The 23,418-nt window shown below is 37.8% G+C and overlaps 1 protein-coding gene across 2 annotated transcripts; it reads left to right on the top strand.

The window, feature by feature from the left end:
• The first annotated feature begins 319 nt into the window (after positions 1 to 319).
• tbx5a (T-box transcription factor 5a) lies at positions 320 to 13,852 on the top strand. 2 transcript variants are annotated; one of them, XM_073841157.1, is made up of 8 exons: positions 320 to 492; positions 1,382 to 1,476; positions 3,328 to 3,447; positions 4,184 to 4,331; positions 6,947 to 7,099; positions 9,955 to 10,046; positions 11,650 to 11,879; positions 12,147 to 13,852. In XM_073841157.1, the coding sequence occupies exons 1-8, from the start codon at positions 349 to 351 to the stop codon at positions 12,731 to 12,733; spliced, it is 1,569 nt and encodes a 522-aa protein (XP_073697258.1). In that variant the 5' UTR covers positions 320 to 348; the 3' UTR covers positions 12,734 to 13,852. The 2 variants fall into 2 exon arrangements, with proteins under 2 accessions (XP_073697258.1, XP_073697257.1); XM_073841156.1 differs by having other exon boundaries at positions 320 to 504.
• Positions 13,853 to 23,418: the final 9,566 nt, after the last annotated feature.

Here is a 23,418-nt window from a genome sequence, read left to right as displayed (position 1 = left end):
GAAATTTCTAAATTATAACTACTGCACTGTTTTTATACGACCATATCGAAGTGTATTAATGAAGAACGTTGCGAAACCAGCGGATATTTTTTGCAGAGATTTTGATTAGTACCGTACGTTATTGGAAGTTTGTTTCGTTTGTTGTTTAAAGTTATTATAGTTAGGGTTGAAATAAGAATTTATGTCATTAAAATCAATGGCATTTACTTATTGAAGTGGTGCAAAATAGTCTAAAGGGAACTGGACAACTGAAATACTTGTTTAAATAAAATTAAAAAAAAGTGATGTTGATTTTTTTCTTCTGTTATTTAGGCCTCCCGGTCGCAGTACTTCACAGGCCCTTCTGACATGGCGGACAGCGAAGACACCTTTCGGCTCCAGAGCTCTCCCAGTGACACCGAGTCAAAAGATTTACAAAACGATGGTAAATCAGACAAACAGAATGGAGCCGTTAGCAAATCCCCGTCATCACAGACAACATACATTCAACAGGTAACAACTACTGTCTTAACTATTCTGGTGTGATGTGTTTGTGTGTACTTAACCAAGAATTTTAAAAACAAATGTGTACCCAGAAGTGAGCCGAATCTTACAACACCTAAAACCACATTTTGGGAAAGTCCTAATTTGTAAAACGGTTTGAAAATATAGTAATTTTGCTTTGAAATATTAAAGTCGCAGAAAAGTTTTTGTTAGTGTTGGTGTGTGTGTATACCTAGCTGTATATAAGAACAATAGACTTCTGTGGAATGTCCTGGTGTAGATATCTAAGTAAACGTGTAAGAGATAGTGGCAGATCTTAATCAATAGTTGATCAGCCGCTGACATAAAGAAAATAAATTAATCTGTGCAGTAATTTCATCACTTACTGTTGTTCAGAGAGCCGTCAAAGCAATTCAGCACAAGCACATTCAGTACATAAACGTGTGTACGCACTTATGATAATTTGGCTCGGTGCAAAAGCGTGAATAGTTGACAGAAACTATTTACGTATTTCTGAAAGGAAAAAAATTCTCACTTTGCTGTCACTCCGTGATAATTCGACAAATATTAATTCTAACTGAACTTCCAAACCAATTGGGTTGTGAGTTACAGTTTACAGTTTAAGATTTTAAATTAAGTGCAACTAATCTTTGCTACACAAGCAAATCTTGTAGTCTATGAATTTAAAACGAATTCTGCGTTTCCAGTGATTTATTCTAGGCCAGCATTATTTATAAAGTTAAAGATGAACAACTTTTCTTTCTCACAAACACTCTCCTGCACATTAATTTTGAGGCCATTTTGAGTTGCGGTACCGTCGTTATTAATGTTTGAAAAACTGCAGTGCATCTGTATTCGTTACATTCATTCTCCATGTCTGCATCTGTCTTTTTGAAAGGGAATGGAAGGGATAAAAGTTTACTTACACGAGCGAGAGTTATGGACAAAGTTTCATGAAGTGGGAACTGAAATGATCATCACCAAAGCAGGGAGGTAAGACACAAATGTTTACAAATTATTTTGAAAATGCATTGCATATATACCTTTAGAATAAACTGTAAAAATAAAAATGCACACAATGCACATTTACGAATTTATCATTATAATCGTTATAACACTAATTCGCCTATTACTATAAATATATAACTATAATACTAATCGAAGAATATTCATTATATATAAGTATATTCATTTATATATTCTTCCTACTGCAATGAATGAGTTATATTGTAATATAATTTCTCCATGTTGATCTTGGGGCTATATATATTATATATAATTCAGGTTTTATACTATAAACTATAAAAGTTCAGGTTTTTTTACTATAAAAGTTTCTTGGTGGATAATTTAGATGCATTTCACATTTTAACCTTGTATTATTTATTATATTCGTATTATTTATACTTTGTATTATTTGTTTTTATTAAGAATGTATTTTGAAAATTTGAGATTACAACATTTTGCATTGTTAGCAGTAGTAAGTAATGTAGGCTAATTCCAGTAAATCAATAAGCACTGGTTTGACTCCACAATTTAAGATTTTTAAGCGAATTAGTACTGGAGCTGGAAATATTCATTTGGATTCTTGATGCTGATTTTTTTCAATATTGTTACAATTATGCACCAAACTTAGATCTCACTTTAAAACTTTAAGAACATTTGTTTAAAATATTATCATCGCATACTAACAGCATTGTCTCTGAAATGTAGAATTAACGTGGTTACTAATTGTTTATAAGCTACTGGTTAAAGCAACAGTCTGGTGGTTTAGAGCTGCGGCATTGTTATTCCTCTCTTTCAGCTGAGAAGTGTTATAAAATATTAAACATTAAAGTTAGTATTTCAGCAAGCGTGTAGGCCTCTTTTATTAACAGAAATTTCGCATCTTTAAAAACAGCAAAGGGCCTCTCAGAAATCAGATGAGGGTAAAAAAATTAAATCAGTGCATGAACTACTCACTGCGACTTTGCTGTTGCTTGACATTAGGATCAGTGTGAGAGAATAAAAAGATCGCGAAATATCGAGATCATCGCTGGAAATTATTTTGATGTTTAACGTTATAAATGCCTCAATGAGTCTGTATGCATGTAACAAATTGTAATTTATTATTCATATGGTCACATCGCGGCAGCTGATTTTCTCTCTCCACGCACAGCTGGACAATGTGGCTTTTGTATTGATATGATTTCCTCGTCAGTTTAGTGAAAGAATCGTCTCTGCCTAGGATTGGAGAAAAAAAACTTTTGATAGATTTCTTGTGCATTTAAATACGTGCATTTCTTAAAGTGAACACATTAAAATCTGAAACAATGTGTAGCTGGCCTACTCAAAGCAATTCGCTTTTATTGTTTTCTCACATTTATGCACACTTTTATAGTTTTTATTCACTCAATATACCATTGTTTCTGTTTTTTTTTAACTTTAAAATGAATTGTTACATTCTATGCCCAAAATAAAATGAGATTTTATCTGAATGAGATTTAGCATTTTTAGCATCCATGGAGCTACTAGAGCTACTAGCTACTGAAAGTGTATTCAATCGCCCGTTCAACATAAGTTGTGGAGCGTCAAAAAATCATAAGCACATAAGCACGCTTCAGAATAAATATTATACGCTGGTTTAAAAATGATCGATTTAGGCTATATATTTTTTTAAAGGAATATAATATGCTTTATCCAGTAACAAATCTACACTGACGTTGAAGTATTATTATTATTATTATTATTATTATTATTATTATTATTATTATTATTATTATTATTATTATGGCATTATAATTTTATAAAAGCTTAACACATCTTGAACGCAATCCGTGCTGTAACATTTTCCCATTTTTTCCACAGGCGGATGTTCCCAAGCTTCAAAGTGAAGGTCACCGGGTTGAACCCAAAAACCAAATACATTCTTCTGATGGATGTTGTGCCAGCGGACGACCACCGCTATAAATTCGCTGATAACAAATGGTTCGTGAGTCAATTGTTTTATTAAAAGTTAAAGTTACCGATGAAGGTTCTTATTTATTTGCTAATTTTATTATTGACATTTGAATGACATTTGGCATTTGAAAGAAAGCAATGAGACCATTAAAATATTCCTTAATGGTCACACACATTAGTTTAAAATGTATACAGTTAAGGATGAGGAAAAAATAGCCTTTGCATTGCTGTACATACAATTCCATCTGCTGCACACTACTTGTTGTATACTCCTTTTTCAGGGTCATTGGTTTTAAATCATTGAGGTTATTGAGGGAGGATGTCCACAAGCCAATATCCCTGATAATTACCCGTTCAGTGCAAGCTCTGGAACTAATGGCCCTCTTGATCAACCATCATCTTAGCCATTAACCAAATAAACCGGTCTTTGAAAGACATTATGTACAATACACAAGGCAGTGATGCATGATAAATGGGATGTAGTAGGCAGGATCACATTTCATTTGCAATAAAGGAAACATGTTGAGGGAACAAAACCTTATCTTATAGTTTTAATGAAATTATCCTTGTAATAATTAATGCACTGACAAATAAACAGAATCTCAAACCTGTCACAGTGACTTTCCTAGTTAATACAGCAGAGAGCAATATCAATGATCACATAAAAGAAAACTAAGTAATATAAAATATTTCATGTATAATAGACTACAGTGTTGAGAGACTAAACTGTGTTTAAAATGCTGTATTTTGCACTACGACGCAGGTCTGTGACAGGGAAAGCAGAACCTGCGATGCCGGGAAGGCTGTACGTTCATCCAGATTCTCCAGCCACTGGAGCGCATTGGATGCGGCAACTAGTGTCTTTCCAGAAGCTGAAATTAACAAACAACCACCTTGATCCCTTCGGACATGTAAGTGAATAACGGATTCATGTATTTGCTTTGAAACTTTTTGTTTGAATAAACAAATATAATACTAACAAATGTTGGATTGTAGCTATTTGAGTTTTAAAGGGTCACTCATGTCCATCTCGGGTGCGATTCCCAAAAGCAACTATGGTCCATTCTTACCAATGGAGTTTAATAGAACTTACGACCGTAGTAAGCCAACAATGCTTTTCGGAAACGCACCCCTGATCAGGTAGTGTTGTGGGTGAATTGTATTGAGACTCTAGATCAGGAAATCCACCCCTAAAGAGGTGCCACTGACAAACGCCAGAACAGTGTAATAACCAAAACACATCTTAAATCCAGTAATGATAATTGTGACAACAGAAGCAACAGCAGACAGCCTCAGATGTGGAAACAGTGAATTCAGATTACTCTTTGTAAACTAGTGTGGGTTTAAAGAAATTTCAGCATCCAGCTACCAGCGATTTTAATACGCACAGCATCCACTTTCAGCCTAATGCACAGTAAACTAATGTAGAGGAGATTTTTTTGCTATTGGTGAAAAAAAGATCAGGCCGAGTTTAGCGGTCTCAGTTTTAAAAGAGCATTAGGTTCAACATTTCTCAGATTTCTGGACAAGCCAAATCAACTTAAGCGAGAGATTAGAAAACGAAGCATTGTGTCCGTATCCAAACAGATGGTGCATAGATGTCTCATATGCATATCTGTGACTGCAAGCATTTTACTGTTTAGTTCTGATCACAAGGTTGAAGTCGATCAGGCTTGTTTTCTTGCCAAACCTCAGCTGGTAGAATGAAATGGGAGCCCAGTTGGAATGTGAGCCGAGTTGTAAATTTCTGGCCAGAATGCATTTTTGATTGGTTGCAGTGGTTCTTGGCGTGCCCCCTTTTGTGTTGAAAGAGTGCCCTGGGATTTATAAATGAAGTACGGCTTCTCAACCAAAATAACAATCTATCGGTTTGTTGTTCCAGGTGGTTGAAATAATTTCAGACCTATTTATAATTACTAGTCTCAGAAACAGGGCTGAACATGCAATAAGCTGGAACCTGTTAGGAAATACATAAAGTGAGCCAATAGTTCCGAACTCTGTCTTAATTAGACTCCATTGATGAGATAAAGATGTCTGAAGGAACTGACAATAATTCCCATGTGGATAACTTACCAAGCATGCACATCAATAGTTAACTTGTGAGGATGATAACACAGTTTGAATTTTCCAAGTTAAAAACATTTTAAGCTTTGGCTTTGATCATTTTAGTACCATTCATCAAGCGTTCAATAGGCATACACATTCTTTGCCTCTTGCAGCCATCCAGAAATATCTGAGTCAAAATGGCGGAGTTTGGATAACTGTGCTTCAAACTGTTTATATTTAATGACAGAGTGTGATGAGTGATGGACAGAGGTATACAAAGGCTGTTAATCTGGAGGGTTTCAGAGTCCCTGTGATGTCGGCAACATGAAAGAGTGGGGCAACATTCATGGCCCTCAGTGATCGCTCACTATCATTAAAAACTATCATACAGCGCGGGGCAAATGGAGAAATGGGGCAACAGGGCACCCAGAACAGACAAATGCTGCACTCCCAGTGGGTGGTCCCACAAAAACTTTTCTCATGTCCATACAGTTCTCCAAATATTCTTAAATGTCCCAGTCAGCTTTTTGCCAAAACTGTGTGGTTGCAGTTCTTGTTTAATCCAAGTAGGCCTACAGTGTGCGTGGCTACATTCCAGATGCTTCAGAAAACTGTGAATAATTTCATTTTGACATCACTGATATTAAAGTGCACTGCATTTTGAATTTTTACCTTTGACAATAAATCATCTTGTCGATCTTGAGCAAAAGCAATATTCTCAGCTGAGAGCAATGTTGAAAGTTTACAATGAGCCCTGCTTTCCAAGTCTCAGTGTTGCGTTGAGCCAAGAGCCTTTTGGAAGGAGTGGACCGATGTCACTGATCAAAGAGAAATGCTGCAGTTGTTTGGAGAATGCAAACGAGGGGAAAATGCATGAAAATGGAAAATAGGAATGCATGTGTGTAAACTTGGCATGCTCATCCAGAATGCAAAGTTTAGACAAAATCCACTTAGAGTAGCCTACATTACACACACACACACATACACACATTAGACTTGGAGAATAGGAACAACCCACAGAGCTTACAAGAACTTGGACAAAAGTCATTTTGATAATATTCTTTTAAAAATTCTTACTTAACAACTGACCACTGCAAAACTGCTACTATGGGACATTGCTTAGCAAAAAGTCTCTAGAAGTCCAAGACTACAATTAGGCTTGTCCACGAAAAGCGGGTGTCAAGTTTAAGTGCCGACAGACGGACCGCAAAAGCGCTGATTATTGATCTCAAAGCGTCATATTTGGGGAGGAAAAAGTGTTTTAAAATGCAGCTGATAGACACGGTTCATAACATAATAAGTGATGTTCTTTGGCAATCGCATTAATCAAGCATGGTGGCATAATTTTACAATTTACAAAAAGTGTCTTTCTGTATATTACTGTATATATTTGAAAAAAGATCAGATCAATAATGCGCATGTAATTACGAGGTGTTTGCTTTACACGGTCGGTCATGTTTGCGCTCTATTTTCTTCTCAGATTATCCTGAATTCCATGCATAAATATCAACCAAGGATTCACATCGTAAAGGCGGATGAAAATAACGGATTTGGATCCAAAAACACCGCTTTCTGCACTCATGTGTTCCCAGAAACGGCTTTCATTGCAGTCACGTCTTACCAAAACCATAAGGTAAGAAGTTAGACGGGATCAAATATGATTGACGAGAATATTAGGTTATGGTGTTGTGATTGTTTTTACCTTTATAAATATGAAGTAAAAAACAAAACAAAAAAAACAATCGAGTTTGTGAATCTACAAAAGCAAAGACTTACCTGTTTTAGGAAAGTGACACAAATCCGACTTATGATTCCTGATAGATATGATTCCAATCCATTTAGATAAGGACCTGGGAGGAAAAATATTGTTACTAATTTTAACTGTCAATTCCGCTGGTACGAATTTATAATATTTATTTATTTATTTAACAAGCATTTATATATCTATTTATTTACTTTAGATTTTATATTTTTCCTCTCTGAATTCATGAAAAGAGATCAGTTCATAACCCGGTTAAGTGGTTTTCTTGAAAGCAAAGCTTTTTTTGTCTTGCATATATTGAGAGTCTGGCTGTATTACAGTTAATAATGTAACGCGTTTATTGTTAGACATGAAGATCAGCGCGAATTACTATTACAAATTTTACTTTAAAAAAAGATGTCCGAAATGTTTATATGGCATGAAAATGAAATGTTACACTAATCATGATATATTTAGTCAGCTGTTATGTTTTCTCAGAATATTTCCATTCATGCATTCAAATTTCGATAACTGGTTAATAGTATATTTCTACCTCGTCATTCTAAGGTCGTCAACATGATTAAAAATGATACCTATAATAGGCATGGTTGTTAATGTAACTTCCAGTTAAAACTCGCCCCAATAAGAATATGATAAAGCTGGACACTTCGTTTCGGGTGAGTCAATCATCTGGATAACAGATTTGTGTAATAATTGATTTGACTGATGTGAGAAAGAACGGCGCACATTTACCAGACTTTATGTCAGACCACTTTTGTTTACCAGTACTTAGGCCTATTAATTGATTGCAAAGAGTAAAACACCATGACGGTCAAATGTTTTTTTTTGGTTTGTTTGACGTCTCCAAGGCCTATCGATGCTTTTCAAAGAGATCGCAGAGATGAAGTGCATACTTTCTCTTGTTTTTTCCGCCCTTGCTTTTAACACAAAAAGGAAAAATGTTAGTTTTTAATTAACAAACAGGATTAGGAAATCTTATTAATTATTAATTAATTATGACTTTTAATTGTAACTAATCAACTGCTTCTTTAGCCTACGTGCAACATAAAATTGTTAGGTCTATGTTTTTACAGAAATTTCAAGAAAGCAATTTTACTCACCTAAAAAGGGTAAAAGCATGTGCACCTGTATGTCATTAAAAGTAATTGATTTCGAATAACCTTTTGGACCTTACGCTTGCAGCTGAACAAACCAGCAAACGGGGATAATCATGTGTAGGTTACCTTTATCTCATCACAAGCTATATATAATGTTTTAATGTATATGTAGTCTATAGCATGTACGTAAAAAACTGCAGCTATAACGCACGGGCTTGCTCTTTTTTCCAAGACTCAATAAACCCGCACTTCGATTAATTAAATTGATCAGTGAAAATCAAAGATCAAATAAAGTGAACAATAAATATGGAGACGAAAACAACAGAGAACTGTAAACATCTTGAAAGAAGTCGCATCTACCAAAGCGCCGCCAAGTGAAAAAAAATCAGTTTGGACTTTTAAGGTAAAAGGGTAAACATTAAAAGCATCAAATTGTCATTTACAAAACCACTAAGTTTTGTGAAGTCTGCCAAGCACACATGCAGTGCGTTTATGAGAGCTTAAAGGTGCGTCCCAACATGTCCATTTTTTACAAGGTCTCATCTCAAGTGAGAGCCAAAGTAGTGTCAAAGATCAGGTCCTGTTAGGAAACACACCACAACAGCCAAAAATAAAACCCTAGCAGAGACAGTGAGTCTCATTAAAGCACTATCCCTAAACTCACCTCAAACCCGCCAACACATTAGAGTCTATCAGTAAAGATATTAGCATCTTGTCAAATCGCTTTTGTAAATTTGACAGTTGCATTTGGGATTAACTTAACATGCAAATGTTTGAAAACTTTTTAACTATTTTAAAGACCTTTTTGCTTTTATGAAAACGTTGTCCCTTTTAAATAATGTATTTCACTAACTTTAAAAGATTCGGAGATCATTAAGGCAAAAGGAATGTCTGTCTTTATAAATGCATAAACGGTACCTAATTATTTTACGTTGACCTCTAACAATTTATATAACATTTCACAGACTATGGCATTATTAACATTGATTATCTGTGCTTCTTGTGTGCAATTATTACATTTTATGTAAAGACAAAAATCTACACCAATCATTATCCAAACTGACAGATGTTTTTCTACATTAGCGCAGCATCAAACAAACCACAGCCTGGGTACATCGAGTTTCATCTTTTCATCTTCTACTGACCAAGCAGAAAAAAACACTAGGATAATTTGTCAATTTCCACACAGAGCAGCTCATTATGCTCCTTTATAGACATTGTGCAATAAAAGATTCTATTAGATATGGTTTCAAAGACAAGACTGAAGAGATTTAAGTGACTGTTACAATGGGTTCCCTCATTAACAAAAGACAATTGGTCAATGCAGAAAAGTGTTCAGTGCAAATTTATGAACGCATTACTGCAAACGGTAAAACGGCGGCAAAAGGCGGCGTTTTTTACTATGCCAAGACGCATCATTTAGAAATAAAACAATGTCTTGTGGGTTCTAAGAATGTCAAAGCATGCTCTCATGTGACTAATAACAAGATATCTGAAATTCAAATCAGGTTTGAGAATCTCATTGTTTCAAGTGAAAGTAGAGACTACAGGAGTATTTAAACAGTGGATGCAGGTGCTGAAGACCAAAAATTGAAACATGGTAAAATTGGTGTGTTGGCTGTTTTACAGATCACCCAGCTGAAAATCGAGAACAATCCCTTTGCAAAGGGCTTTCGTGGAAGTGACGATATGGAGCTGCATCGTATGTCAAGAATGCAGAGGTGAGCCTATGAACAGTGACTAAACAGACAGCCATACTAACAGCTCAGGTTTGGATCTCCCTCTTTATACTTGACCCAGGACCACAAAACCAGTCAAAAGGGTACATTTTTTTAAATGGACATTTATACATTATCTGAAAGCTGGATAGATTTTTTAGGATATGACAATATTTGGGATACAAGAAAAAACACTGAAAAAACTGCAGTCTGAGCATGCAAAAAAATCAAAAATTAAGTTTTGATATATTTACAGTAGGAGATTTACAAAATATCTTCATGGAACATTATCTTTACTTAATATCCTAATTATTTTTGGCATAAAAGAAAAAAATATCATTTCGACCCATACAATGTATTGTTGGCTATTGCTACAAATATACCCATGAGACTTAAGACTGGTTTTGTGGTCCAGGGTCACATATAGGTTTCTTACAGATAGCCGCTCTAAATGTGCTCACATCAGGCCTGACAGGAGACTTGACCAGTGTCTCCAGATGGACAGTCAGATTAAAAATAAACTAAACATGGTGGTGCTGATCAATGTACAAACACCCAACACAGATACAAACCAGAGACGGCTGCTTTCATGAAGACAGTGCTCTTGACTGAGGGGACACTTGTTACGCTAGTGTTCCTCTTGAAAACCGTCCACTCCCGTAGCTGCTGACTCTCATCTGACTAGCCCTACAACCATGGCAATAGCTCTCTTTCAGCTCTGTGTAGATCCAGAACAGTTGTCTGCAGTTGCGATATAGTTGGTTCAGTGGAGGCAAAGACCACATGGCTTGTGTTCTTATTTTCTCCAGATGACTGCAGTATAGAGTGTGGAAAAACACATTTTCAAAGCAGAAAATCTGGTCGTAGGGCCCACAGCAGCCAACACAGGCGTTGTCCACTCCAAAATGACAGACTTTATGATACACTAGGAAAAAATGGCAATGCTCTTTCCATGCCGTAGTTAACTTTGTCTGTTGTTACTTTCAAACAAGCAGAGAAAGAACTGACTAATGTATCCCACGAGAGCCTTCTATTGAGTTTCCAGATAATGACCTGAAGACTTTAAGACCCAACAAAAGCCCGTACGATTCTCCTACTGAATCCGTTACACGGCACTGCTATTAACATAACTTTATGCATTCAGTAGACGCTTTAATCCGAGGTGGTGTACAAGCTAGGAAAACCGCCATTCGTTAAAAAGAAAAGAGTAATGCATCATAAAAATACAGACAGAATAAGGAAACTCCACCTTGGTGCTCTGTAGAAGTCAAAGGTCCTGATATCCTATCTGTCCTCCACTGTCAAACAGTGAGACAAAGCAGGTCTGGTCTTAGTTAAACACGGACCAACTGAAAACCAGGTCAGTGGTTCAAAAGAAATAGCGTAGGAATTAAAGCAAAGTGCCTCTTACAACTTTCGTTGATTAATTGGCATAGAAAAGCCCCCGTCGCAGACAGATGGCAAAGAGATTATTCTGACACAGTGGTGTGCGTCCATGGTGGATGTGGTTAGTTATCAATGGAACGGTTTCAAGATCCCTGACTGAAAGACAGCATGTAAATGTATGCCATTAAATGGCTCATGCAGTCCGTTCTGTTCCCTAAAGCACCAAGGAGTATCCGGTGGTCCCTCGCAGTACTGTACGTCAGCGGGTTGGCACCAGCCACAGTCCATTTGGCGGTGACGTCCAAGGTCTATCTACTCCCAGCAGCATGAGCTCCCAGTACTCCTGTGAGAACGGGGTCACGAGCACGTCCCAGGATCTGCTGCCTCAGTCGAGCTCTTACCCGCTGCCCCACGAACACAGTCAAGAGTATCACTGCATCAAGAGGAAAGGTGGGTCCATCATGTCACTTGAAATTTGAGCTTTTAGGGTTTATTATCGGTTGGTATATTTCTAGATCAGTGGTTCTCTACTATACTCTCGGAGCCTGTGTATTTCCTTAATCAAACACACCTGATTCAGATCATCAGCTCATTAGTAGAGATTCCAAAACCTGAAATGGGTGTGTCAGATAAAGGAGACATGCAAAATGTAGAGTGGATGAGAACTGCTTCTCTAGATGGTGCTGAATTCATTTCCATCCCATTTTGTCTGTGCAGTTGAGGACGACTGTCACGCAGGAGAGCACTCGTACAAGAAGACCTACGTGGAAAGCTCTTCCAGCGAGGACGATCACTACTATCGGCCTGTTAGCTACACTCAGTCTCTGGGTCTTAGCGGTGCCCCCTACAGGGCTGAGTCTGGCCAGCGGCAGGCGTGCATGTACGCCAGTGCATCGCAATCCGCCGAGCCCGTGCCCAGCCTGGAAGACATCAGCTGCAACACCTGGGCGGGCGTCTCACCTTACGGCGGCTGCTCTGTGACGACCATGCAGCAGATGGAGCGACTGCCCTACCAGCACTTCTCAGCTCACTTCACCTCAGGACCCCTCGTGTCCAGATTGAGCGGCGTCACTGGCCACGCTTCACCACAGCTGGGCGACACCCATGCTATGTACCAGGGCTCCATGTCCCATCAGTCGCTGGGCCGCCAGTGCAGTCCGAGTGCAGGAATTCAGTCGCCAACTGCCAGCCTCCAGGGCAACGAGTATTTGTACACTCATAGTATACCCCGCACCCTGTCTCCGCACCAGTACCACGCCGTGCACAGCGTAAGCATTATGCCCGACTGGAATGAGGGCAGCTAACTGGATTCTCTCGAGCAGCATAAGAGGCCCCAACATGGAGGAGAGGCGCTTTCCTGCATATTTATATCTTTTATATGTATGCAGCCTTGTGAGAGCTTGCGGCATAGGCAACTTGTGTCATAAACAGTTCGAGGCCAGTTCAACTGGCTGAGATGGCAATGAATGTCTCAGTGTTTGAGCAGGACAGTAACACGATACTGACTGTATATCAGGGACAAAGAACTTTTCCCTTTCAGTGCAAGGACAAATGCACAAGGATGCCAACAGTTGTACTGAAAAACCTTTTATTAAAAAAAGAAAAAGATGACAAAGTAATTGAGGAACCAATCCAGTTTTATAGTACTTTTTCATTTTATTATTTGAGTATGAGGCAATATGTTATAGAACAAGTGTTTGGGATCTTATGCTTGACGGTTTCTGAACCTGTATGGGAATCTGGTCAGTGTGCACCATTGTCTGTCAAATCACAGCAGATCGGTTTACACTCTTAAAAATGAAGGTTCTTTAAAAGGTTCTTCACAGCGATGCCATAGAAGAACCATTTTTGGTTCCATGAAGAAGCATGCAATCAAAAGTTCTTTAAAGAACCATCTTTTCTTACCTTTTTATAATCTGAAGAACCTTCTTTTGCCACAAAGAACCTTTTGTGAAACAGAAAGGTTCTTTAGATGCTAAAGGTTCTATTTAGACAAAAAAGGTTCTTCTATGGCATCGTGAATCACCTTTATTTTTAAGAGTGTAAGTGCTGATTTTTAGTTAGTCAAGACTAACGCATTTTGATGGTGCAGATTTTGTTCAGGGATGTATTACAAGTTTTTTTCCACTTACATCAGTTTTCACAAATTATTTATTCATCTTTATGTCTCGGAACTACCAGTAGGTCCATGATACAAAAAGTCAGTAAAAAGAATTGGATAATACAAACTAAAAGTACAACAGATTGATAGTTTATTAGTACTTATAAGCTAGTTATCATGGCCATACTGGTCCCATTATCTCTGTTAGTACACAGATGAGTAACATTTTTCTTAGAGCACCAATCACTTGTTACTCTAGAACATCCGAAATACAATATTGCATCAATCTTTGGTATGGAGATCTTTATTTTTGGACACTCGTAGTCAGCAGATTTTTCCTGTTAATAGTATTTATTTTTCTTGTATTATAAAACTTTGCTACTTTACCTTAAAGGCCATTTGCTAGATTGACTTTTTTCATTACTTTGAGTTTGGTAGTCAAACTTTCTTTTTAGTTAAAAAAAAAAGAGAAAATGCAGAAAAACGTAATCAAGTCTGGTTTATAATTTTGAATGCTTACGAATAACTGTCGAAATCAACGTATGCTGTACATACAACAAAATGTACATAGAAAACAGAATAAATGTAAAAGATTCTTCCTTGAATTCTGAGTTTATTTAATGCAACTCTGCAGACTGTAACATAAATCTATGTGATTGTACAATGCCATATCATTAGCCTATTAATGTTTAACTCCATAAATAACCTCAATGGATTGGAGGAATGACGTTTCAGACCTGGTGGAGCTGAAGATTTCTGGAGTGATAGCAGACCATTTTAATAACTGACAAATAAAAAAATCTAATCCTAACCTTAACATTTACACATTTAAAATGGTATAGTGTTATCCTAAGACTTAAAGCATGACCATTCAATTATGACAATCTTTATCAATGTTGAAACCAAATTTGAGTGCTTCATTTTGGAATCCATTTGGTTGAGAAATGTCTTGTATTTTTTTTTTATCAGATATTAATGATGGTCTTGACAAATTAGCAGTTGTGTAGAAAATCCTTTGGATTAAAGGGGGTTTAACCAACAATTACATCCCCTGCGCCGAGGCCTCTCTCTAAATCTTCAACATGTCACCCTTGAGAAAACAGTCCATTCTGAGCCAAAATGGAGTTAACCATTGACCTCTAGTGGCAGTCTGAAGTACATCGCTGAACCGGTAAATGTGAAAACTGAAAAAGCTGATGAAAAACTGTTCATCTGAAAAATGACAAACACATGCATTCAGGGCAAAAAGACAAATGTAGGCTTGTTTTGATTTGATAAAACAGTAGGATTAGACTAAAATGACTGAGTGTAATAATGAAAAAAAATATTTGGGAAGGAATAAACTGCCTCAAAGTGGAAAATATAAACTTAAAACCTTATGAGAACAAGTTTTTTTAGCTAGATTAAAAATGTTAGATTTTTGGTAACATTTAACAACAAGGTTGTAAAATAGGTTGTAAAATATATATATATATATATATATAGTTAACCACATTAGTTCAGCATAAACACTTCAGCATTTATTAATATAGCCAATGTTAATTTCATAGTGCACTGAGATTCAAGAATTCCAAACAATGATCACACATATGAAGTTTATAGATAAGTAGCGTTCAGAATCGCAGCTCTCTCTGTTTATTAGTGTTTTTCAGTCGCTTGCCTCTCTCAGGACAGGTCTTTGGCTGAAACTGGTGACCTTCCCTGCAGACACCTTTGATCTGACTGATGGGGCCTCTCTGGACAACCTGCTCCTACGCATCCAGTCTTATCCCTCGCCGGGACCCTGAGCAACCCCCAACCAGCCGGAGAAATTCATTAACCCTGTAGCCTCCCCACCTCATCCCTACTGCTTAACGGCTGATTTATGAGTGTGCCCCCCCACGCATCTTCCGATCAGCCAAACATGCATGTGTGACTCAAGATGGATGATACCGTAGGTTTCTGAAAAATGTTTTAAGACAGGCTATGTTTTTCAAAGGCAGGTTCACTGGACTACCCTTCAGGGTTTAAGTGGTGAGGGTTAGAGCCATTAATTATGTGATGAGCCTTTGTAGACTTTAATAATCCTAGCAAAGAGAATTAAGAGTTGGAAAGAACAGGAGGGAAAAAATGCCAATGTATTAGTGATAGACTGACGTGAAAATAAATCGACTGATATTTGGCCATTTGCAACTAATGCTTAAAAGCATTAGCTGTGCCTTTTGTTAGTTCTATCTGTTGACTGTTCTGAATAGGTCAAGTCACCTTATTTTTTATAGCACTTTATACAGTACAGATTGTGTTTTAGTGGTAAACAGGAAAATAACAGAAATAATTATGGAAACTCATAGTGCTGCACGATAAATCTTTTTAATCATGACTTCTGCTTCTCCCAATTTATTAAGCATAATCATCTGCAATATTTGGCTTTTGCGTTAATTTGCATCTAGGTGTGTGCAGATATTTGCACTGGAGAGGGAAAAAAAGTCCTACAGTACTGATGATGTTCACATAAATATTCTGGATTGGAAAGCAAACCAAAGATTTACAAAAAAAGATATAGAGGAAAGTTGGAGTAATGATAAACTACGGCCCTACTCAACCCAGAATCTGAAAAGAAAACAAATCATTGTCAGAGGCCTGAATGAGCAAAGAGAAATAGAAAGAACAAGAGCATTCCAAAGGGGAGAAAAAACGAGAGGGGGATTACTTTATTAAGATGTAGTGAAATGCGGCTGACTCGTGACGGATGACTAGTTCAAAAAGGAAGGGTCCGAGAGGCAAATCTGTCTGCCGCAGGAGTCGCGCAGCTGCTTTGAAACGTTTGCCTGGGCCAAACTGTAGCAGTCAAAGCTCTGTCATTAGAAACACTGAGAGTCTGACTCCCAGACGGCAGCGTCGATCTGAAAAGGGAGTCTTTCTGGAGCTCTGCGATGAGGAAACATAGCATTTGGAGAATTCTTGGGTTATTTCATGATTTTCTAGCTTTTTACTTTGGTTAGTGAGCACATCGCAGCTGAAGCCGAAAACTGGGTCACAGAGAAAGCAAATGAAGTCAAGCCTTCATCAGATAGCACGTTTTCTGGTTCATGTAAAGACGCCTGGTGTATCAGCAGAGACATGCATCACCCTGTTGACGTATAGCATCTGTGCTGAATGCTGGATTTGCAGCCCGGCGGCTTTCAGCACCCAGACCGGGTCTGGAGCGAAAGGAACTGGAGTGTTGAGAGGGTAAGAAAGAGCGTGAAGGCCAAAAGATATCAGACCGCTCTCTCACGTAAGGCTCTATATGAAATAGGACGCTTCAGTGTGAGTTTATAACTCATTCACACCAATAATGACAATCGATAGCATTCTTTTTATTCCAAGCATGCAATTTTGTCATCTGCCCATATGAATACTTGAGCTTTTTAAAGTCTAATGGATTCTGATTGGTTGTCAGTGTTTTAATCATCCGTCAGCTGAAAGTGATTCCACGTTTTTCGATAAGTACAAAGACATCTCAAACAATAGACGAGGACTTACATATAATATCATCAGGTCCTGATAAAGATGAGAATTTATTGCATGCAGGCTTTCATCCTAACTTCCACAATCACAATGAAGCAACAGAGTCCATCGATCAAGACTTCAATCCTGGATGCTCTCACCAAGTCCAATGATTTATTAGGACAGCCTTGTGAGACTGATGAACAGCCATGGCATGGTTAAAATCATGGGCCCGGAGATAACCAAGGGTAAAATCATGGCATTGATGTAAAATGCACTCATATCAGATCGTAATGCATGTCAGAACATCTCCATCTGTCCTTGTCATGGGAAAGCTGGATTGTCCAGTGGGGGTTTGGGAGCCTAATCTGAAACTAGGACTGGAAAATAACTTCCAGCTGTCTAATCATTAGGACTGATAAGGCACCCAATTCCCTCCACCTACAGCCCGTCTGTGGGAAAAGGTAAGAGTCCCACTGGATGGTCTGGTCCACCCAGATACAGCTCCCTCACCTGCATTTTTCCTCCATATGGAAAATATTGAGTCTTGCGGAGAGTGGGTGTGTATTATGCAGAGGGTCTGTGCCGTCTCAGGGTCTGCCTTTCTCATTATTTGTTGACAGCATGTAAATGTGTCCGTCAAGCTAAAAACCTTCAAAGGTTATTGAAGTTGCACCGGATTGATGAGACTTCATGCCCTTCATTGAGACTATACTAAACAGTATGATGATTTTTGATTCTGCATGAGCCATTGGTTATTAATGAAATGTCAAACTGTGCACTTACTGCACTGAAGGACCTGAAGCACTGGCCTTTCTTGTAGACTGCCTCTATGTTGTCAGTACATTCAGGTCTGTCAGTGGAATACCCAAGGTACTTCTACAAATGATCTCCATGTCACAAACAGACAAGGAGGAGTTTCTTCCATTTATCCATTTATGTGTATAGCGTTTTAGAGTACACAAAGCAGCTTTCCAGATATTAGAAATTGAACATAAACAGACAAGGAAAGCAGAGCAGTACCTTATGGTAGCAGTCACAAGGAAAAGATCGGTCCCTAGGATGTTCATGTGAATGAGGAAAAAGCTTTGGTAGGAACTTAGTGGGAAACCCTCCTCTCAAGCTGACATCAGAATTTAATTAAGTATAAAATTTTCATCATTTACCATATTGAAAAGAACACTTGCAAATCATATGAAGTTTAATCATGAAACTAAATGTGGTCAAACATATAATCTGCCCTCCAATGACTGCACTAATGATTTCTTAACAGCAAGCCAATGAACAATATGCAGCGAGTCTCGCTAAAGCAATTAAAGTGGGATTAGAAAGATGACGTGCACATGCTGCAGTCTCAACTGAAATAAGTGAGAGTAAACATGCAAATATGCTTCTAGAAGAACTGCATTTTATCTGGAGCTCTGGGACGATTATTTGACTCCAAACTGGGGTGTCCGATCCTACAAATGATCTTGCAGAGTTTAGCTTCAACCTGTTGCAATACAGTTTCTAGTGAGTCTGAAGATCTTGATTCAGATGTGTTTAATTAATTAGCTAAACTGTAGGACTTAGGCCCTTCCAGTGCCATAAAGATTGCATTTAAAGGTTTAGTTCACCCAAAAATAAAAATAAATCCACAATTTGCTCACCCTCAAGGCATCCTAGGTGTTTATGACATTCTTTTTCCAGTCAAATCCAATCAGTTATATTACAAATTTATAATAGCAGTCAGTGGGTGTTTCTGTTTATTTCTGTTTCTGTTTATCCAAAAGAAGTCCAATAAAGCGCATCCATCCATAATAAGAAGTGCTCCACACGGCTCCAGGGGGGTAGATAAAGGCCTCCTCTAGCGAATCGATGCGCTTTTGTAAGAATATTCCATATTTAAAACATAAAAATCACTTTTCTCTAGCTTGCGCCAACTGTCAAACCTGCAAACTATTCCGGGCATGCACCGCTGATCTTGTGAGAACCAACATTTGCTTCACTTCTCAGGGACGCATATGCTACGCATACGTCCTATGTTATCTGCCCAGAACGGCTTCCGTGTGCGACAGTTTGCGCAAGCTAGAGAAAAGTGATTACTATATTTTAAATAAGGATATATTTTTTACAAAAACGCATTGATTCACTACAGGAGGCCTTTATTTATGCCCCGGAGCCATGTGGAGCACTTTTTATTAATGGTGGATGCACTTTATTGGACTTGTTTTGGACTGTTAAATAGAAACTGCAATTATAAAGCTTGGAAGAGCCAGAACATTTTTTAATATAACTCAGATTGGATTCAACTGAAAGAAGAAGGTCATATACACCTAGGATGCCTTGAGAGTGAGTAAATCATGGGCTAAATGTTCATTTTTGGGTGAATATTTAGCCCATGATTTACTCACTCTCAAGGCATCCATCCATAATAAGAAGTGCTCCACACGGTTCCAGGGAGGTAGATAAAGGCCTCCTCTAGCGAATCAATCTGTTTTTGTAAGAATATTCCATATTTAAAACATAAAAATCACATTTCTCTAGCTTGCACCAACTGTCAAACGTGCAAACCATTCCGGGCAGACGGCATAGGACATATGCGTTGTGCATACGCCGCTGGTCTTGTGAGAACCAACATTTGTTTCACTTCTCAGGGACGCATGCGCAATGCATAAATCCTATGTTATCTGCCCAGAACGGCTTCCGTGTGCGACAGTTAGCGCAAGCTAGAGAAAAGTGATTACTATGTTTTAAATATGGATATATTTTTTACAAAAACGCATTGATTCACTACAGGAGGCCTTTATTTACGCCCCGGAGCCATGTGGAGCACTTTTTATTAATGGTGGATGCACTTTATTGGACTTGTTTTGGACTGTTAAATAGAAACTGCAATTATAAAGCTTGGAAGAGCCAGAACATTTTTTAATATAACTCAGATTGGATTCAACTGAAAGAAGGTGGTCATATACACCTAGGATGCCTTGAGAGTGAGTAAATCATGGGCTAAATGTTAATTTTTGGGTGAACTAACACTTTAAATCAAATAAATATGATCACATTTATGTTAACCCTTTATAGTTTGTTTAATTTGCCAACCATTAATCATGAACACTAAATCCACAGCTTTTGTTATCTTAATTATGGGGTCATGAATTGAGAAATCAAATTATCTTTTGACATAGAAGAGTTTCCCTTTTTTTAATTAAAACTAAGATTCACGTCCAGTGTTTTTTTTTTTATTTGTAAGGAATTATGTACAGTCAGATGTCCTTACAGAATCATTTATTGCTATTAATTTGTCAGTACATCAAGCTAGTGACAAAACAGTCAACATTACCCTGTTCTAGTTTATGCCAAATGCTGTACATATACAAATAAGAACAGATACAAATAAAGAAAAACTCCCTTTATAATCACTGGAGCTGTCAATCACTTAACTTATGCCAAAACTACCATAACAGGGCTAATCAATGATGGTGTCTACTGCTCAAGGAATCTCTTAATTACATCATGAGAGTGCAGAAATTGCATTGCAATGGTGAGATCATTGCATTGGTTGCTCTTGATTAGACATAACTGTGATACAATGCTCAGCGCTGAAACCATTATGCAGTGGAAGTAGATCTAAATATAATGCTGTCACTCTCCAAAACCTTCACCCTCTCTGTTCATCTTTGTTAGATTAAGCCAGCTCGACCCAAACTGGTGAGATCACAAATTTCAAGAAGCAGCTGAAGGCATAACTAATCTTTAAGCCCTTAACCACTCCACAACCTTAAAACAATGCACTTACAAACATTTAAAATGAATACATGAGTAACTTCTCTGCATTTCTCCCTTTCTCTAGTTTGCTTTCTAATCTAGTTGTCAAATAATCCCAGCGTTGTATATTATGCATATTGTTGGATCTTTGACAGATTGCTTTTGTTCCTCTTTTGTAAATAGCTTCTAACGTAAATGTGAACAATAAATTACTTATTGTTGGTTAATGACAGCTGATGCATGAACAAAAGGACAGACCTTACAGTAAAGTGTTTCCGGGATTAGACATAACCAACATCTCTAATCTGAAAGGCATACAAAAGCAGCATGAGCAATGCATATTCATTTTGGCAACCTATTTTAACAGTATTTTTCCCGTATGAGTGCATGTGCATGCAGAGTTTCAGCGCTGAGCCTATTTTTACTGTTTCAATAAAAAAAATTATCTTTAATGAAAAACAACCCATCTGCAATAATTCTCAGCTGCCAACTCATTATAACAGTTTTAACCACAGCTGTTCTTCGAGGAGATGTTCAAAGTTGCATCAAGAAATCATTTTATTTTTGGTAAAGAGCTGCAGTTCGGCTACGCAACAGACAGAAATAATAAAAATAATAAATAAAAAATCAGGGTGCTAACCAGGGCTATCTGCTCACTGTATTAACAGTGGTCTGAAATCAATACAGGCCTATCCCTCGATACACCGCCAGCTGTTTTTTGAGGAGTATTGATCCCCCTAAATGTAGGGGTCTGGAAGCCTCTTCCTCTAGTGGGAATGACAGTCTCTGGGCTGTCTAAACACACAAGCTCCTGCCGCAGCACGCCGAGCAAGACAGCAAGAAACCTCGGAAGAGGCCGATGTGTGACTTGATGTTATCAATAAAAGCGCCTCCCACTACAGACTGGAGTCACGACCCGCCGCTGTCACACAGACTCGCCGCAGCGGAGAGCCTCTCTCTAGGATGCCAACACTCAATATCTCGCTGGTAGGTCTGCCCTCTCCATCCATACCGCTTAATGTCTCGCTGTTGTCATTGTTTTGCCACCGGTGTTTTATACCCTCTGGATTCTAGAAAGGGTATGCTGCCACATTTTGTCATCGAACAAAAAGATGGACTGCATGTACAAATTAAAACTACAACAATAAATACATATAAAACAAAAAATGTGTATTACCAGAAATGGGCAAATCTTTTACATTGTCCAACATGGCGGCTGTAGAAAATGAAAGTTAAAAGGCCTTGACTGCTATATTTGCACACTAGATGGACTAGGATTTTGCAATGATTTTGCATCATTAGGGAACAACAATTTAGGATGCTATTGGACACAGGAGCAGCACAGGACACCTCTTCTTTTAGATGCTTTGGTGACACTTTATTTTGATGGTCCATTTTATACATTCTACTAATTATAAGTAACTTTACAACCATGTCAACTAGCAGTATCCTAACCCTGTCTGCTTAAAGGAACTTTTTTTGGAAATAGGCTGGTTCTGCAATCCCCCCCCACCCACTCCAATTTTCCATTCAGCCGTTCTCCTGTTCTGGCGATATCACTTTTAGCATAGCTTAGCATAGATCATTGAACTACACTCCCATTCTGGTGTAATAGTCAAGGAAGTTTGCTGCCGTAATATGGACGCAGCAGGCGCAATAATATCACACAGCGCCTGAAATTAGTTCCCAGTTAGGTAACTTCCAAAGTGACCAGCGTGATATTACTGCTCCTGCTTCGGCCATATTGCGGCAGCAAACTTCCTTGACTATTACGCCGGAGTGGGAGTGTAGTTCCTAATCTTATCGGCCTAGAAAATCGCAGCTTTACATTTTTCGCCAGTCTTAGTACACGATATAACTACATAAGAGTCAAGTTTTAAATAGGACAAATATCGAAACTCGTTGGTCATTTTTGAACGCGATGCTATATTGGTCTAATAGGATTCAATGATCTATGCTAAGCCATGCTAAAAGTGATATCGCCAGAAAAGGAGAACGGCTGAATGGATTTTAAAACGGTAAAACTCAACTTATTAACTCCTGGGGAGTTGGAGAATGAGCCTATTTCCAAAAAAAGTGGAGTGTTCCTTTAATATCTGCTAACACTTTGTTTTGATGTCCCCCAACAAACATTCTATAATATTACATATTACAAAAGACATTTTCTACTTTTACTTGAAAGTGAACTGGGGTTGGGTTGGTAGTATATTAGTTTATAACTGTATAAAAGCAAACAATCTATTCATTCACTTTTCCTATTGTTTTACTGATGACTTGACAGTTGTTATTAAAATGAACACTTATGGCCACCAGGTAAACTGACTACTTTTGTTGCGGCAAAACATCCTCAAATTGTTTAGAGCTGTTTATTGAATTGTGCATACAGTAATATACAGTAACTATAACTAGAGTAGTTTAATGTATAGGGTCTCTGTGTTATGTATGGATTTCATAACTGCACCACTGTATGATAGGCAGAGGAATAGGTTTACATTATGAACAAATTTCTACATTGTTTGCTTCACATGTCTTATAAGTCCAAAAATCTTAGTGCACTTAACATAGTGTAATACTAAAATCTAAGACATCTGTACAATCCTGGTTAGTTATTATATACAAATTAACACTCTCAACATTTATGAAAGCTGATGAAAAACAAGATGCTTCCATCAA

The sequence above is a fragment of the Garra rufa genome, chromosome 5 (genome assembly GCF_049309525.1).
Source record: "Garra rufa chromosome 5, GarRuf1.0, whole genome shotgun sequence".
Classification (NCBI taxonomy): Eukaryota; Metazoa; Chordata; class Actinopteri; order Cypriniformes; family Cyprinidae; genus Garra; species Garra rufa.
The sequence above is the reverse complement of the archived record's forward strand: the minus strand, read 5'-3'. Positions and strand labels throughout refer to the sequence as shown.

Excerpts from the sequence above, each read along its gene's own strand:
- tbx5a (XM_073841156.1), top strand. The coding sequence starts at position 349 with ATGGCGGACAGCGAAGACACCTTTCGGCTCCAGAGCTCTCCCAGTGAC. Across the intron at positions 1,477-3,327 it reads ATCATCACCAAAGCAGGGAG|GCGGATGTTCCCAAGCTTCA; the intron begins GTAAGACACAAA and ends TTTTTTCCACAG. Across the intron at positions 10,047-11,649 it reads CGTATGTCAAGAATGCAGAG|CACCAAGGAGTATCCGGTGG; the intron begins GTGAGCCTATGA and ends TGTTCCCTAAAG.